General features: G+C 36.0%; 1 protein-coding gene across 2 annotated transcripts in view; it reads left to right on the forward strand.

The window, feature by feature from the left end:
- Positions 1 to 14,687, forward strand: part of DNAJC15 (DnaJ heat shock protein family (Hsp40) member C15) — an 86,922-nt gene that overhangs the window by 12,878 nt on the left and 59,357 nt on the right. For both annotated transcript variants that reach the window (XR_015725944.1, XM_045810920.2), the window contains exon 2: positions 13,952 to 14,003. Coding sequence is in view for 1 of the 2 variants with exons in the window: in XM_045810920.2 (XP_045666876.2) it covers positions 13,952 to 14,003 (52 nt within the window). In the remaining variant the exon portion in view is untranslated. The remainder of the gene's footprint in view (positions 1 to 13,951; positions 14,004 to 14,687) is intronic.

Consider the following 14,687-nt stretch of genomic DNA (forward strand, 5'->3'; position numbering starts at 1 on the left):
CTAATGAACCTTGAAGTGCCTAAAAGACCCAGCTTTTGACAGCAGGTATATCTGAAGCTGTAGACCAAAGAACAAGTCTCAGAAGTTACATTTATAGATTTGACATGTTTAGTATTGGGAAACACAAAGCAAGGATGCAGAGCCTATGCTAGTTCTTACTTCTTAACAAAATTTTCCAAATGCCATAGTTGTTTTTCAGTGTCATTCTGAGTTAATTTTCTGATTAGATTTTGCTTTGAAGATCTTGCCTGCTTCTGGCCTATCTGCTTAATGTTGAAATGATTCCATATTGTTAAACAGATGGAAGTTGACTTGTCTGGTTAAATCTGTTTAAAATATTCCACAGGTAACTAGTCTAATCTATATTTAACATTTTGTAGATATTTAACATAGTCTACGGATGATCCCTGCCCTCCAACACACATACACATTCACTTGTGGTGACCTAAGGTCACAGTGAATTAAGGGCAAAACCTTAATCAGAATTCAGGTTTCCCATCTTTAACCTTTATTTTGTCCCAGGACCTTCCCATTTTCCTCCTTGGCTTAACCTTGACTCTGTCCTTCAGCTTTATCTGGACTCTTCTCAGAAGCTATCTATTGCCCAGAAGTGGATTACTCAGCCAACTGGCCATCTGTCTGTCTAACCATCTATCCCTGTATGCATCCATCCTGTCAATTAGCCAATAACTTTTATTTAGCCCATACTATGTTTTGGGACTACAAAGATGAATAAAGCTCTCTAGAGGCTCACAGTTTAGTAAGGGAGATAAATGATGAAGTTGTAGTCTGGGATCACAAGAGAGAAATAAACTGGGAAGTGGAGAGGTGGTGATATTGGAATAGGAAATCAATGGCATTGATTTCTTTCATATTTGGGAATTTACCTGATCTTGCTGCCTGTCTAGAGTAGTTCCATTTTTCTTCTTTGCTGTTTAGTAGCTGAAAAGCCATATATCAAACACCCTTCTGTGTTAGGGATAGGGATTGATCATATCATCTTTTCGTGAAGGGTGGTGAAACAGAAGGTCAGAGACTAATGGAGTCAGTGAGGGTATTGGGGGTATGACTCAGGTACCTCTGCTCCCCTCCTCACACCCAGCAGCTTCAGAAGAGGGAGACTTTATTTTGAGAAAAAGTGCCATGGTCTAGATATAGGGTTGGGACCAGCTCCCAGGGAAAATGTGTAAGAGTAGATACAGGTGGCTTATTGGGGGCCCCTGGTCAAATATCCGCTGAAGTCATCTTTTAGCCTTTCAACTGCACTGCTCCCTACTACATTGATTAAGTTGTAATAAGGATATAAAAATGAAGTCTTCCCCTCTCAAGTTAAAGTGAAAGTTTTTACAAATTTTTAAATAATTCCAATTACTATATTATTATAATTTTATATACTTAGAGCTTTTAGTTAGTGCATCCTTGTTCCAAAATTGACTGATGAACCATATTAACACTAGCAAAGTCTATGCATTAGGTTATTCTTCACACACTGTTATCTCAGTATAATTGTATAAAGCAGTGAATCTTAACTTCAATGTTCCTGCACGTTAATATAGCAGGGTGAGAAAAGGGATGGTATTTACAACCATGTGCCTTTGCAAATAACCTAGAGTATGTTTTATCTGTGGTCCATAATCTGGTTTAGAATCTGAGCCGAAGAATGGAAATGTCTTATGTGTCAACTTTTGAGAATCATTGACAAATAGCATTAGCATACTTTTATTATTCCAAGAAGTATTTCTAGCTAAAAATCTAGTACGTTCTCAAAGGAATTAGATACATTTATAGATAAATAAAATAATTAAAGCAAGCTAACAAAATTTGAAGATGTACATGTTTTGTTTTAAGATTTTGAATCCATTTATAACCTTTGTGAGGTCATCTTACTGATCTATTTCTTTACCCCTAGTGCAGTGCCTGGTCTGTAGTAGGCACCCAGATGAAATGTTTAAATGTTGAATTAATTAGTGAATAATGAATGCATCAAGGGGATATGACTAAAGGCTTTATTTTCTGGTCCTGAAACACAGCAGAAATCTCTATCAGTCAGGATTTTTCTGAGAACAGAACTAAGTAGTATGTATTATGTACGTATGTATTTTGCTGATTTGGCTTACATAATTATGTGGACTGGCAAATCCAAAATTTGTGGGGCAGGGGTGCCTGGGTAGCTCAGTCGGTTAAGCATCTTCCTTCGGCTCAGATCGTGATCCTGGGGTCCTACGATTGAGCCCCGTGTCGCATCGGGCACCCTGCTCAGCAGAGTCTGCTTCTCCCTCTCCCTCTGCCCTCCCCTCCCTCCTCATCCTCTCTCTCTTTCTCTCTAAAATAAATAAAATCTTAAAAAAAAAAAAAATGAAGGGCAGGCCTGAAGGCTGGAAACTTCTAGACAGTAGCTTATTCTTGAGGTTTAATTTCTACTTCCTCAGGGAAAACCTCAGTTTTGTTCTAGGGCCTTTGAACTGATTGTATGAGGCCCATGATATTATCAAAGATAAACTCCTTTAAAAGCAGCTGATAGTAGACACTAACAACATGTACGAAATAATCCACACAGCAACACCTTGATCAGTGTTTCATTGACTGACCTAACCAAATGGACATAGAAAATGAACCGTCACAGTATCTTTGGGTTTAAGGACTTGCAACCAAATATACAGCCTGATTTGACAAACCTATGATGAGCCCAGGAGCTCTTTGTGCTCTCTGAGGCATCGAGGGCTAGGTTGACAAGGGGCCAGGACTTTGACCATCCACGTTTACTGTGAATAAAGAAAGCTGCTTATTTTATTAGGAGAAAGTAGAGACAAGGTTTACATCAGTGGGTCACTGAAGAAATGCAAAACAGTACTTAAAAGATTATTCTTAAGAAATCATTATGTCAGGGGCCTGCGTGGGTTAAGCATCTGCCTTCAGCTCCCCTCATGGTCCCAGGGTCCTAGGATTGAGCCCTGCATTGGGCTCTCCGTTTGGTGGGGAGTCTGTTTCTCCCACCTTCCCCCTACTTGTACTCTTTCTCTCTCAAATGAAAAAATTAAAAAAAAAGAGAAATCATTATGTATAGCAAGGATTTGAGTTTGGGGAATTTTTGTTAATTATATTAGAAGGTAGAGAAATAATAAATTGGGCCAAGCTTAAGAGTTTTGTTTTTTATTATGTTTCGCTTTTGGTTTTTATTGTTTTGCTTTGTTTTTGTTTTGCCCTTTTATTTACTCTTTAGTCTTGCTGTAGAAATTAATGCTTGCCTGCAGTTCAGAATAAATCAAGTGACTTTAAAGTGGAGCAAATACAGATGTAGTTAGCTTTGCCTTTCCTTTTTACTTAAGGTTTTCAGGGGAATTAGTGTTTTGAGAGAGTTTCTAATGTATTTGTTTTTGGCAATGGATGGTAAAGGCCAGGTAGATTAATGTGGATTGGTCCAATTTAGATAGGAAAATCTGTGAAATTCATGCCAGCTTGAAGATTTTAGGGAAGGATAATTGTAAAAATTATCTTCCTACTGTCATTTTGTCATGTCTGACATTTTTTTCTCGAATATAAATTCTCTTCCCCTCTTTCTTTTGGTCTGAATGTGTAGTACCTTTCTTTCCCAAATTTTGCTGATTTGCCAACAGTCTTTCTTGTTTCCTCTCTTTTTTCTTTTCCACTTACGTTGTTTAAATTCAAAGAGCTTTCTTTGTAGAAATTGAACCAAATAATAAGGCAGCATAAAACACTGAGTTCAGCAGAAAGAGATTTGCTTGTGATTAACCCTTGAGAATTGAGTCACTGCAAGATAACAAAGAAAGAATGTTTTTTGAGACAACCTGCTCATTCTTCTTTTCCATTCTTAGATGAGACCTTTTTTCTTCCTAGGTGTTAACGAATTCACATACTGCTTTGCTTGGGCTTTATTTATCGTTTTCATCATGGCATGTTTTTAGAAAAACAAGTCCAGAAGAGAGCTGATGACCTCCCTTTCTTCTTCTTCTTCTTCTTCTTCTTTTTTTTATTATGATATGTTAGTCACCATACAGGGCATCATTAGTTTTTGATGTAGCGTTCCATGATTCATTGTTTGCGTGTAACACCCAGTGTTCCATGCAATACGTGCCCTTAATACCCATCACTGGGCTAGCCCATCCCCCCACCTCCCCTCTAAAACCCTCAGTTTGTTTCCCTGAGTCCATAGTCTCTCGTGGTTCATTTCCCCTTTCTTCTGACCCCAGTCCTCTCACAGATTTTTCTCTTAGCAAAAGGCAACTCCATTCTTCCAGTTGTTTAAGGCAATAACTTTGACATCCCTTTTTATACCCCAGCTTTATTGAGTTATAATTGACAATTAAAATTGTATATATTTAAGGTATACAATGTGATTTGATATACATATACATAGTGAAAGGATTACCACAATCAAGCTAATTAACACATCACTTCACATTGTGTGTGTGTGTGTGTGTGTGTGTGTGTACACCTGTGTGGTGAGAACACTTAAGACCTACTCTTAGCAAATGCAAATGTAAAACCTATTCATCTTATAACTGAAAGTTTGACCAACATCACCCCATTTCTTTTACCCCCAGCCCTTAGCAACCACCATTCTCTCTGCTTCAGTGAGTTCAGCTTCACATAAATGTGTGGAATTTGCTTGCTGTGTCTTGCTGTGTTTGGGTTATTTCACTTTGCATAATGTGCTCCAGGTTCATCCATGTTGTCACAAATGCCAGAATTTGCTTCTTTTTTAATGGGTGAATAATATCCCATTGTATATATACATACATCTTCTTTATCCATTCATCTGTCAGTGGGCACTGTTTCTTCCATTTCTCTCATACTTCACTTCCATTCTCTTAACAAATCTTAACGCCTTTATCTTCAGAATGTATCCAGAAGCTGACTACTTTTCCCCATCTTCATCACTAATTCCTTTGGTCCAAGCTATTATTTCTTGGATTTTTTTAATAGACTCCTAAGTCATCTCCATGCCTTCGGCTTTGACATGTCTATTCTTAACATGACATCTGGTGATCATTTTAGAATTCTAAATAAGATAATGTTAGACTTCTTTTCAAAACAATCATGCCTCATATCACTCAAAGTTGAAGTCCTGGGGCGCCTGGGTGGCTCAGTCGTTAAGCGTCTGCCTTCGGCTCAGGGCATGATCCCAGGGTCCTGGGATCGAGCCCAGCATCAGGCTCCCTGCTCTGCTGGGAGCCTGCTTCTTCCTCTCCCACTCCCCCTGCCTGTGTTCCCCCTCTTGCTGGCTGTCTCTCTCTCTGTCAAATAAATAAAATAAAATCTAAAAAAAAAAAAAAAAAAAAAAGTCGAAGTCCTTATGTTGACCCATAAGGCCTGACGTGATCTGTCCCTGTGTTACCTTCTGACCTCATTCCATATTCCTTTCCCACTTTCCCACTTTCTGCTCTGTGCACACTGGCCTTCTGGGTATTCCTTAAACACACCAGGCATACCCCTGTCTTGGGGCCTTCGTACTTTTTCTGCCTGCCCAGTGATCTTTCCTTAGACATTGGCATGGCTTCTCCACTTTATTCGTTTTTTGTTTTTTTTTTTTTACCCCCAAAAGTCACCTTTTCAGTGAAGCTTTCTCTGCTTACTCTATCTAAATTTGACGCTCTCTTCTTTATCTGCTTAATATTCACCACAGCATGTAACACTTTCTATTGTATATTTTCCTGATTTATATTGTTTAATGTCTGTTTCTTGTGCTAAAATGTAGCTTCAGGAGGATAAGGATTTTGTCTGATAAATCATCAGAACTTAGATTTGTGACTGGCATATAATATAGTAGGCGCTCACTGAGTATTTATTAAAATCAGTCAACCAGTCAAAGATGAGAGATAGCCTCCAAATAGCTACTTGGAAAATACCTAACTCTTTTATTGGAAGTTTCTTTATTTTTCTTCTCGTAGTAATTCAATCTTTTCTTCATGTTTTCCTACATGGACCTGTGGATTATTTTCATTTTTGTAATGAAATTTACCTGACACACGGCTCTTTATTTCATTTTTCTTGGTCATCTGTGAGACTTTTGGGTATATTTACTTGGTTTAGGATGTTTAGAGACATGGTTATATGTTAGTGTCTTAGTTAAATTTGACGACCACTATCCATTATATTTTCCCATTTCAAATATAATTCCATTCACTAGCAGACACACAATACAGTACACAAATCATACAAACTCCAAAAGCCATCTGGATAGTGGGGAAGCTTCTTTAAAGTCATTTTCATCTCATTGTACAAATTTCTGAAAACCTACTATGTACTGGGTGCTTTGTTAGATTTTGGAAATCCAAAGAGATAAATAGTCCCTACTTCCAGAAAGTTCACATTTTAGGGGTTTGGAATAGGTAAAACCATTATTAAATTATGTACCATGAATTATAATAGATCTGTTAAATACTGTGGGGGCACTAAAGAGGTTTGCTTGGGTGAGGAGATGGATGGGGAAAGCTTCACTGGAAGATGACCTTGAAGCTGTTTGCTGAGGAAAAAGTAGGAATTTTCCAGGAGGACTGAGCAGAGAGGAATAGCAAGGAGTAAGAGTACAGATGTGGGAGGAAAGAAGAACTAGCAGAGATCTGCCATATTTACACAGTGTGCTGGTCATTTTTCATCACCTTGTCTCATAAATCATTTTGAGCATCCTATGATATAGCTATTCACATTTCCATTTTATAGATGAAGAAATGGGCCCAGACAAATCAGCTTCGGGTAACAGACCCAGTAAATGTTGATTTGGATTTTGAGCCTGATTAACTTTGAAGGCCACGGGGTCGATTATCCATACATTCAGGGGTGAAAAGTATGGATAATCAGGGTGGAAGATTGAGGGAGTTCATGCTTGCCACATGGATGAAAACCAGGAAGTCTTATTTAAAAGAAAAGTACAAATTTAGAATACTAAAGGCAAAGAGGAATGGGGAATGGTGTGAATTAGGGATGAGGAGGATGATGATATTGAGCAGATTTAAAGGCCAGCAGACATCAAAACCCATTTAGTGTGGACATAAGACTTTTCTTCAGCCAGACTTAGTTTAAGAAAAGAAATCTCTGTGGTAACTCTCCAATCATCTTGAAATGAGTCAATGATTTCATTGAGATTTTATCATTCATAGGTTTCTCCAGTGCTATTATGCATATGCCTGGACATTTTAACATCTAAAATATTCATGCTTTATGTATGGTCAAAGGTAACGATGAAAACTATGTTTTTTGGCATTTTTCACAGATAAAATCTAAAGTCATGAATTTTTAAGGATTAAATACCATTGGCCAATATCACATAAATTTGTTATGTGTATACATATTGTCTTTGTTTTTCATGGTGACCATAATAAAATTGTTAAAAACTGAATTTCCAAATTTGGGGCAAATAGAATGTTTTCTGTTTTCCTTATATAGGCCACTATTTCCAAACACAGTCTGGACTAGTTGTAAAAGAATTAGTTGGTAGAATTTCTAACTGATGTGTAACTGATTTAGTTCTTATGTGCACATTTTTTCCCAAGTTTTTATTATAACCAATTAATTCCAGTTCGTTAACATATAGTGTAATATTACTTTCAGGTGTAGAATATAGTGATTCAGCACTTTTACAAGACCAGGTGCTCATCACAAGTGTCCTCCTTAATCCCCATCACCTGTTTCACCTATCCCCCCACTCCCACCCTTCCAGTAACCATCACTTTGTTCTCTGTAGTTAGTCTGTTTCTTGGTTTGCCTCTGTCTTTTTTTCCCCCATGTTCATTTGTTTTGTTTCTTAAATTCCTCATAGGAGTAAAATCATATGGTATTTGTCGTTCTTTTATGTGCATATTTTTATAGATCAGCTTCTTTAAGTATGTGCTAGCCTAATTTTGTATAGAAAAGAAAAATGTGTCTAAGAATGTATTTAGATCTTCTGCAAGCCTAGATAATGCTAGCTACTTTCCAAACCCATATACGTGTGAGTCTTCAAAGAAAATGATTCAAAACTAAAACTTGCCCAAGGCAGCTTTGTGGATATTTTTAAAAACAACAACAAAAATCCTAGTATGGCATCCACATTTACCGTCTTCTCTTTCCTGTGTGTTTATGATGCCTATGGCAGTTTTAGCTAGGCCAGAGTATGGGTATATACACATCTTTCTTTTTAAATACCACTGCCTGATTACTTTTATTTTCAGCACATACTGTAGTTTTCCTAAGTCAAAGAAATAACATTTCTCTAGTTTCTGTAAAATCACAGATGTACCATTGTGCTAATCCAGTCGCATGAGCAATTTTAGACATTTAACCTGGTTATTGCCTCATTGTTAGAAAATGACTTTCCTTTTGGTACTAACACTATGCCTGATTCACCATTTTGCTTTTAAATTGTCTTTTCAGTATTGTTTTTGTCGTTCTGTTACTGGCAGTTTAGTTTTAAAGAATCATTGTTTAAAAAACATACAAAATAAAAATTGAAGTATACCATGTGCTTGACACTGGATCAGATATGATGTTGTGTATATAAAAGAAATAAATTAGATCCTGTTAGCCTGAGGATATAATACTGAAGTTTAAGTAAATGTGAAATAGCATAGTAATAAAGCATATGTGAAGTTTTTTTCAACAGTGGTAAATTAGAGAAGATGTTGATGGAATTCTCTGATATTTACAGTTATGCCAAATGAACCATGGGCAATTTAAAAGCCCCAGTACGTTTTAGATGTTATTTTACTTTTAAAAATTAAAGCCAAATAAAAGTGTGGTTAAGAGTTCTGTGTGAGCTACTTGCTGAGATTTCAGATTTGCTCTCTTGTACTTCCTGTTTTCTATATTTGCAATTAGATAGTTTCTTTTCCCCTTTGGGGTCATTCACATATGTGGAGGGCTGGGGGAATTTATTGTTGTTTTAAAGCTCTCTCAATTTGTGTCTGAAAAAAAAATACCAATGAATTTTTAGTAAATGGAAAACTGTTAGATAGTAGATAAATATGTTTTTCTGGGAAATTGATCATATTCTTATTCTGGACCAGTTAAGGTTAAAGTTTTAACTTAATTGCTTATATCTTAACAGTTTTAGTATTTCTATTGAAAACTTTATGAGAAAGACCTTTGTTCTTATTTCAGAGTACAAAATCTGTGTAAGATACATGGTATTTTTAAAAAATCTCAAGTTGAGTTCAACGTCCAAATAATAAATTTTTGTTTGTTATCAATTGTCTATGCTTTAAAAGTATAAATTATTTTAATATCAAATTAATTACAAGTAGTGCTAAGGAGATAAATCAGATATAACTCCTTCCAATAACGAATTTTAATTGCAATAAGGAAAATGAGTTTTTGATGAGCTGTGCTATACTTTGTCCATTCACTGTGGATAAATAAGATTTGATTGCACAGTTTTTGGTTATATATTGAATATTTTTATTTGCTCCAGTGATCTACCTAATTTGAGTTTGGTTTTGTTGTTATTTTTAAAGGTTGCAAGGCCTTTCATGTTTATCTTTCTGTAAACTTAGTCTTTAGAAATAGAGCTTAACTCTGGCATCAGTGTTATTTTTCTTGTATTATTATTTTGTTATATTAATATTTTTCTTGTTAAATGAATGAAAAATGAAATATGTATGGCAGGTTTCTGATGTGCTCTAGGAGCTCAAAGGTAACTGATACACCCTTTTTTACTTTAATGAACTTCTTTATTTATATATATATATATATTTTACAGAGATTCTCATGTTGGGCCTTGTAAACTGAATGGCTTCAGAGAAACCGTTGGTTCCTTTCAAACTATATAAAAATTTTGTCATGTATATATATTTGTGGTTTTCTGGGATGATCTATAGATTTCATTAGATTTTTGAAAGACACTTAATATCTAGAAAAGCTAAAGGAGACACAACACATTTAACTATAAATTAGTGTAATAAATGTTACAATAAGGATAAAAATAAAGATCTTTGGGAGATTAATGTAAACATTGGAGGCCCACCATGTAAAGTGTCCAGGCCTTTGCCTTGTGCTTAGTATAGTGACTGGTGTATGTAATGTTTGTATTAGTGAGGGTCTGGTAGAAATGGGTGGGTTTTTTGAAGATAGTTTAATGAAGGGATTATTAGCAGAGGTGGGCATGCTTTAAGGTAACCAGAAATGAATGATGAATCACCCAGGGCCTGGCGATGGTTGGAAACTTATCCACCCAGGGAAAGGGGCAAGAAGATGGGAATTATGTTCCAGAACCCAATGAGCGTTGTAGGCATGGAAGAGGAGCCCTTTAACAGGAGCTGTGATCAAAGAGGAAACATAGCAGGGAGTAAATTGTACTATTACTTCTATCTCCTTCCACCTTTTGCTTTTCTGCTGATGCTTTCTGTTGGGAAGGACTGACTCTTATGCACAGGATTTCAATCCCACTTGGCCACATAAAAGTGGGCCTTGGGCTCAGAATACTTCCCTACCAAGAGATGAGGAGCTCACGTAGCCTGTGCTGGGTTTACCACCTTTGTGGCGTTATCTTCCTGGTTTCAGGCTTATTGAGTGTTTCTTTGTTCTGCTTAAGCAGAGTCAGTAGCTCTCACATATGCCCTCAGATATTTCAGTATTTCAGACTCCAGGGACAGTATGGGGTGGAGAGGGGGAAGGTCCTTCTATTGCATCACCAGAGGGGTGGGTGCTTGTAGGCCCATTTCCGTTAGTCAGCTAGCTGCTGGGAACACCCACTAGCCATAAAGGACTGATGCGTACAACTGGAACTGATCTTTATCTTCTTAAATGTAAGTAAAGCATTATCCAGTGCTTGACTTTACAGTGTTTTCCTTGGCAACTTTGATACCAAGTTGTAACAGGCAGAAGTGTCCGGAGTCCTTGCCTGCTCTTTGCAACCTATGCTTGTTGTTCTTTTTGACACTTCCTCTCCGTGGCGAAACCCACCCAGAAACTAGAGGGCAAGTGAGGACTTGGATAATGTGGTCTTTAGAGATAAGGGAAGGCAGAAGTACAGAGCAAATCAGAAGGGTGAAGAATGAATCTGGAGGGACAAATGGAGAATAATCAGCAGAGTGCTTAATATTTATTTGTTAAATTGAATTTTTATTGTTAAGCACAGTTTAGGTTTATGTATTAAAGTGAAAAATGACCAAATGCCTAATGCTTCAATATTTCTGATATAAATACCTTTAAATTAAAATCTCTTTGGAATTGTAGAGGCAGCTATTTGTATTTTGAGTAGTTGAAGTAGTTAAAATGACACTAATCATTAATCTATAAAAATATGAAATTAGAATAACTCAACTTTTCAAAACTTTATATTTTTTAAATATTCATTTTCTAGGGCCTACCTCAAAAATTACTTTTATGAATCTTCCTTTAAACAAATTTCAGGGTTTACAGAACACCATTCATACTTCTGTTATACCACTTATATTCAATAATAGATAGTTATTTTTATTGATAATATTAAAAGCAGTTCACATTTACTGACTGTTTACTACGTGCCAAGCAACTATGTTAAGTCCTTTACATACATTATTATATTTAATCCTCACAATAACCCTAGCAAGTACAGATACTGTTGCTTGGTGCTTGGGATGCCTCAATGGACAGAACAAGTTCCACAAAGCCTAGAGATCTTTATATGCTGGTATTAATATTTCTGTACCATTTTGTTGCTGTTGTCGTTAGTATATCCTAGTTACTCTTTTAGTTGAGTACTTTTTATGTGTATTAACCATTTAGATTTTTTTCCGTGAAGCCCCTGACCTTTTGCCCATTTTTCTATTGGATTGTCCCTCTTCTTATTATTGATGTGGAGGAATTCTATCTATGTATGTCTTTGGGTATGTGCTCATTGTCTGTTGTGTGTTGCAAATGACTTCTCCCATTCTGTGGCAGATTTAGGCTGAAGTGTTAAGAACAAGTCATGTCTGGGTAGGCAAAGATAAATATTTCTGGTCAGTTGAAAGAATAAACAAGGTTATAAGGAAAGAAGATAAATTCACATATGAAACAGTTGAGTAGTTTGTTTGGACTGAGGTTTATTAAGTGAACCAGTGGAAAATAAGACCGGAAATTTCAAACTATATAGCCTCAGGGAAGCTCTAGAAAATGGCAAAAATATACCTCAACAGAATATCTTCTTTTAAATCAGTTCTCACTTCCCTTTTGTTCAGGACACCCTGTCAAGACAACCTGAAAGGAACTTTGGAAACTATTTTGCCTCTCTGGATAGCTAGCTCTAGGCTTCCTCTCCTGTGCCAGGGGAAGAATCTTCCTTTCCTAAAGTGTGCCAGTGTTACTGCCTGGTGAAAAAGTATATCTTAGAACTGAAACGGAGAACTGTAGATAAACTTCATCTTGTCTATGAAGAGCTCTAGATTTCTAAGAGAGAGCTACTGCATATTAAAGTTAAGGCACCTCATACAGCTGCTCTTTGTTTCCTGGTGTTTCTCATGAATAATGAGTCTTCCCTTGAAGATTTGGGGCTTTGATTTCCTAAGACTTGTATTCCCTTACAGAACTTGTAGACTGATGTCTGTAGGGTTTTTTGGTTTTATCATCCCTGTAGTCTCAGCCTCCATCTTACTACTTCTGCACCAATGTGAAATGAATCCATTCTGTTCTCTACTGAGATTATTCTAGATTTTTTTTTGATCTTTCCTAGATGTTGTAGATTTACCTCTCTCACCACTAATGAGACAAAAACATTTCTGTGGTTTCTCTCCTTAATTCTATATCCATCAAAATTTGATTTGGTTGCCAGTACCTGAAAATAATAGTGGCTTATAAAGATAGAATTCTGTTTTTATCTCATATAAATAAACGCAGTCTGGGGTGCTATGGCAGCTCCATGATCATCTAGGACACAGTCTCCTTTCATCCCATTGTTTTTCCTTCTTTATCCAAGATGGCTACTCCAGGCAGAATGTCTACATTTCCAGCAAGCAGGAGTGGAAAAGGAGAAGGACATTTTCCCCGTCCACAAAGGACTTCTCAGAAATTGCACATACCACCACCCTGCTTATTATCTTAAAAGCCAACATTTAGTTAACATAGCCATAGTCTAAGGGAGGCTTGGAAATATGTCTGGCTAAAAATAGGAACTCCTGATTGAGGAGAAGAAAGGGATGTTGGGGGGAACCGTTGATCTCTGCTACATAAACCTTTTCTTTTGTGACTTAAATATTTTTCTGAGATGGTAAAGGAGAAAAGCATAGAATAATATGGAGTATATAACCAATTTAAAATAGATTTTTATCAGAATGAGCTCATAATTTTAGATTCTGAATTCTTGGCTCTTATTTAAAAATTTTTACATTGGTCTAGAAAGGTAGAAATTAACTAACTTTTAAGTTATTCATTATTTTTACTAATTTTTGGCAGTTTGACTTCTTTACTAAACATAGATCTAATGTTTTATCAAATTTTTAAATACAGCAAATACCATTGAGCATTGTCAATATAAAGGAAATATGTGCTTTTTATCTTTGTAGAAGATAAGTATATTTAACCCACTATTAAGAATAATTTACAGGGGCACCTGGGTGGCTCAGTCAGTTGAGTATCCGACTTTTGGTTTCAGCTCACGTCATGATCTTGGGGTCATGGGACTGGGTGTGGAGTTTGCTTGTCCCTTTCCCTCTGTTCCCTCCCCACCCAAATAAATAAATAAAAAATAAAAATAAAAATAAAATAAATAAAAATCTTAAAAAAAGAAAAATCTACAGAAAATATTTTAGCAATAGGTAACATACAAGCTCTTGGGTAGAATGAATTCAAATATATGGAAATTAAATGAAATCTAGAATAATTTTAGTTTACTGAAAATTAGCTGATATAATACACAATAGGTAGAATCCCATAGACAGTGCTGTTCTTCACAGCAGAGCTTAAGGAAAATATATTTAACATAATTATTTTCATTATTTAAAATGGTTTACTTAAAAAAAGCTCATGTGTAAGACTGTAATAATCATTTTTTCCTTCATAGGCAAGAAGTTTGATAGCTGTAGGACTGGGCGTTGCAGCTCTTGCATTTGCAGGTAAGAGAAAAAAAGATACTTATCAATAAATGTTGCAGAAGAAATGTTTTCAGAAAGTTTCTATAGTGAGTCACGAGGGGACCCTCCGTATTCTGACGTTTGGGTTTTAAGACATACATTCTCATTTTTGCGTCCATTTATAGTCACTGAGCATTAGTCAATGTAGCAAAAACTAGATAAACTGTGTGGTGAAGAAAATTAACAATGTAGAAGCTAGGAAAACTAGCCCCAATAATAGTTGACTTTCCTGGCATTTTTTTACTTTGAGCTATAGTATACTTAAAAAAAATTCTTTAATATGAAGCAGTGTAAGTGATGAGGGGTTCCTTTATTCCCCCATGTTGATTTTTTTTCTCGCAGGATTAGATTATACATTTCCTGAGCTCTCGCTTTTTCTGGTGAGCATAGTTGTCCCCTGTAATGTGTTAGTTACTTCATTTTTAACGCATTGGTATAATTTCTTTGATAAACCCAGAAGAATTTCTTTTACTGCCCAAATCACCAAAGAATTGTTACAAAAATTTAAAGCAAAATTGCTATGTCTTCCAGTCACTAATTTATAGTTTTAAATTGCGTAGCTATTTCCTAATCATATGTTAATCTGAGAGCATCTCCTTGTTGATAAAGATTTACATTTTTTGTTTTAGAATTTGTATTTCAAGTTCCATGGATTTGATTTTGTTT

The sequence above is a fragment of the Ursus americanus genome, chromosome 10 (genome assembly GCF_024610735.1).
Source record: "Ursus americanus isolate L20-20 chromosome 10, mUrsAme1.1.p, whole genome shotgun sequence".
NCBI lineage: Eukaryota > Metazoa > Chordata > Mammalia > Carnivora > Ursidae > Ursus > Ursus americanus.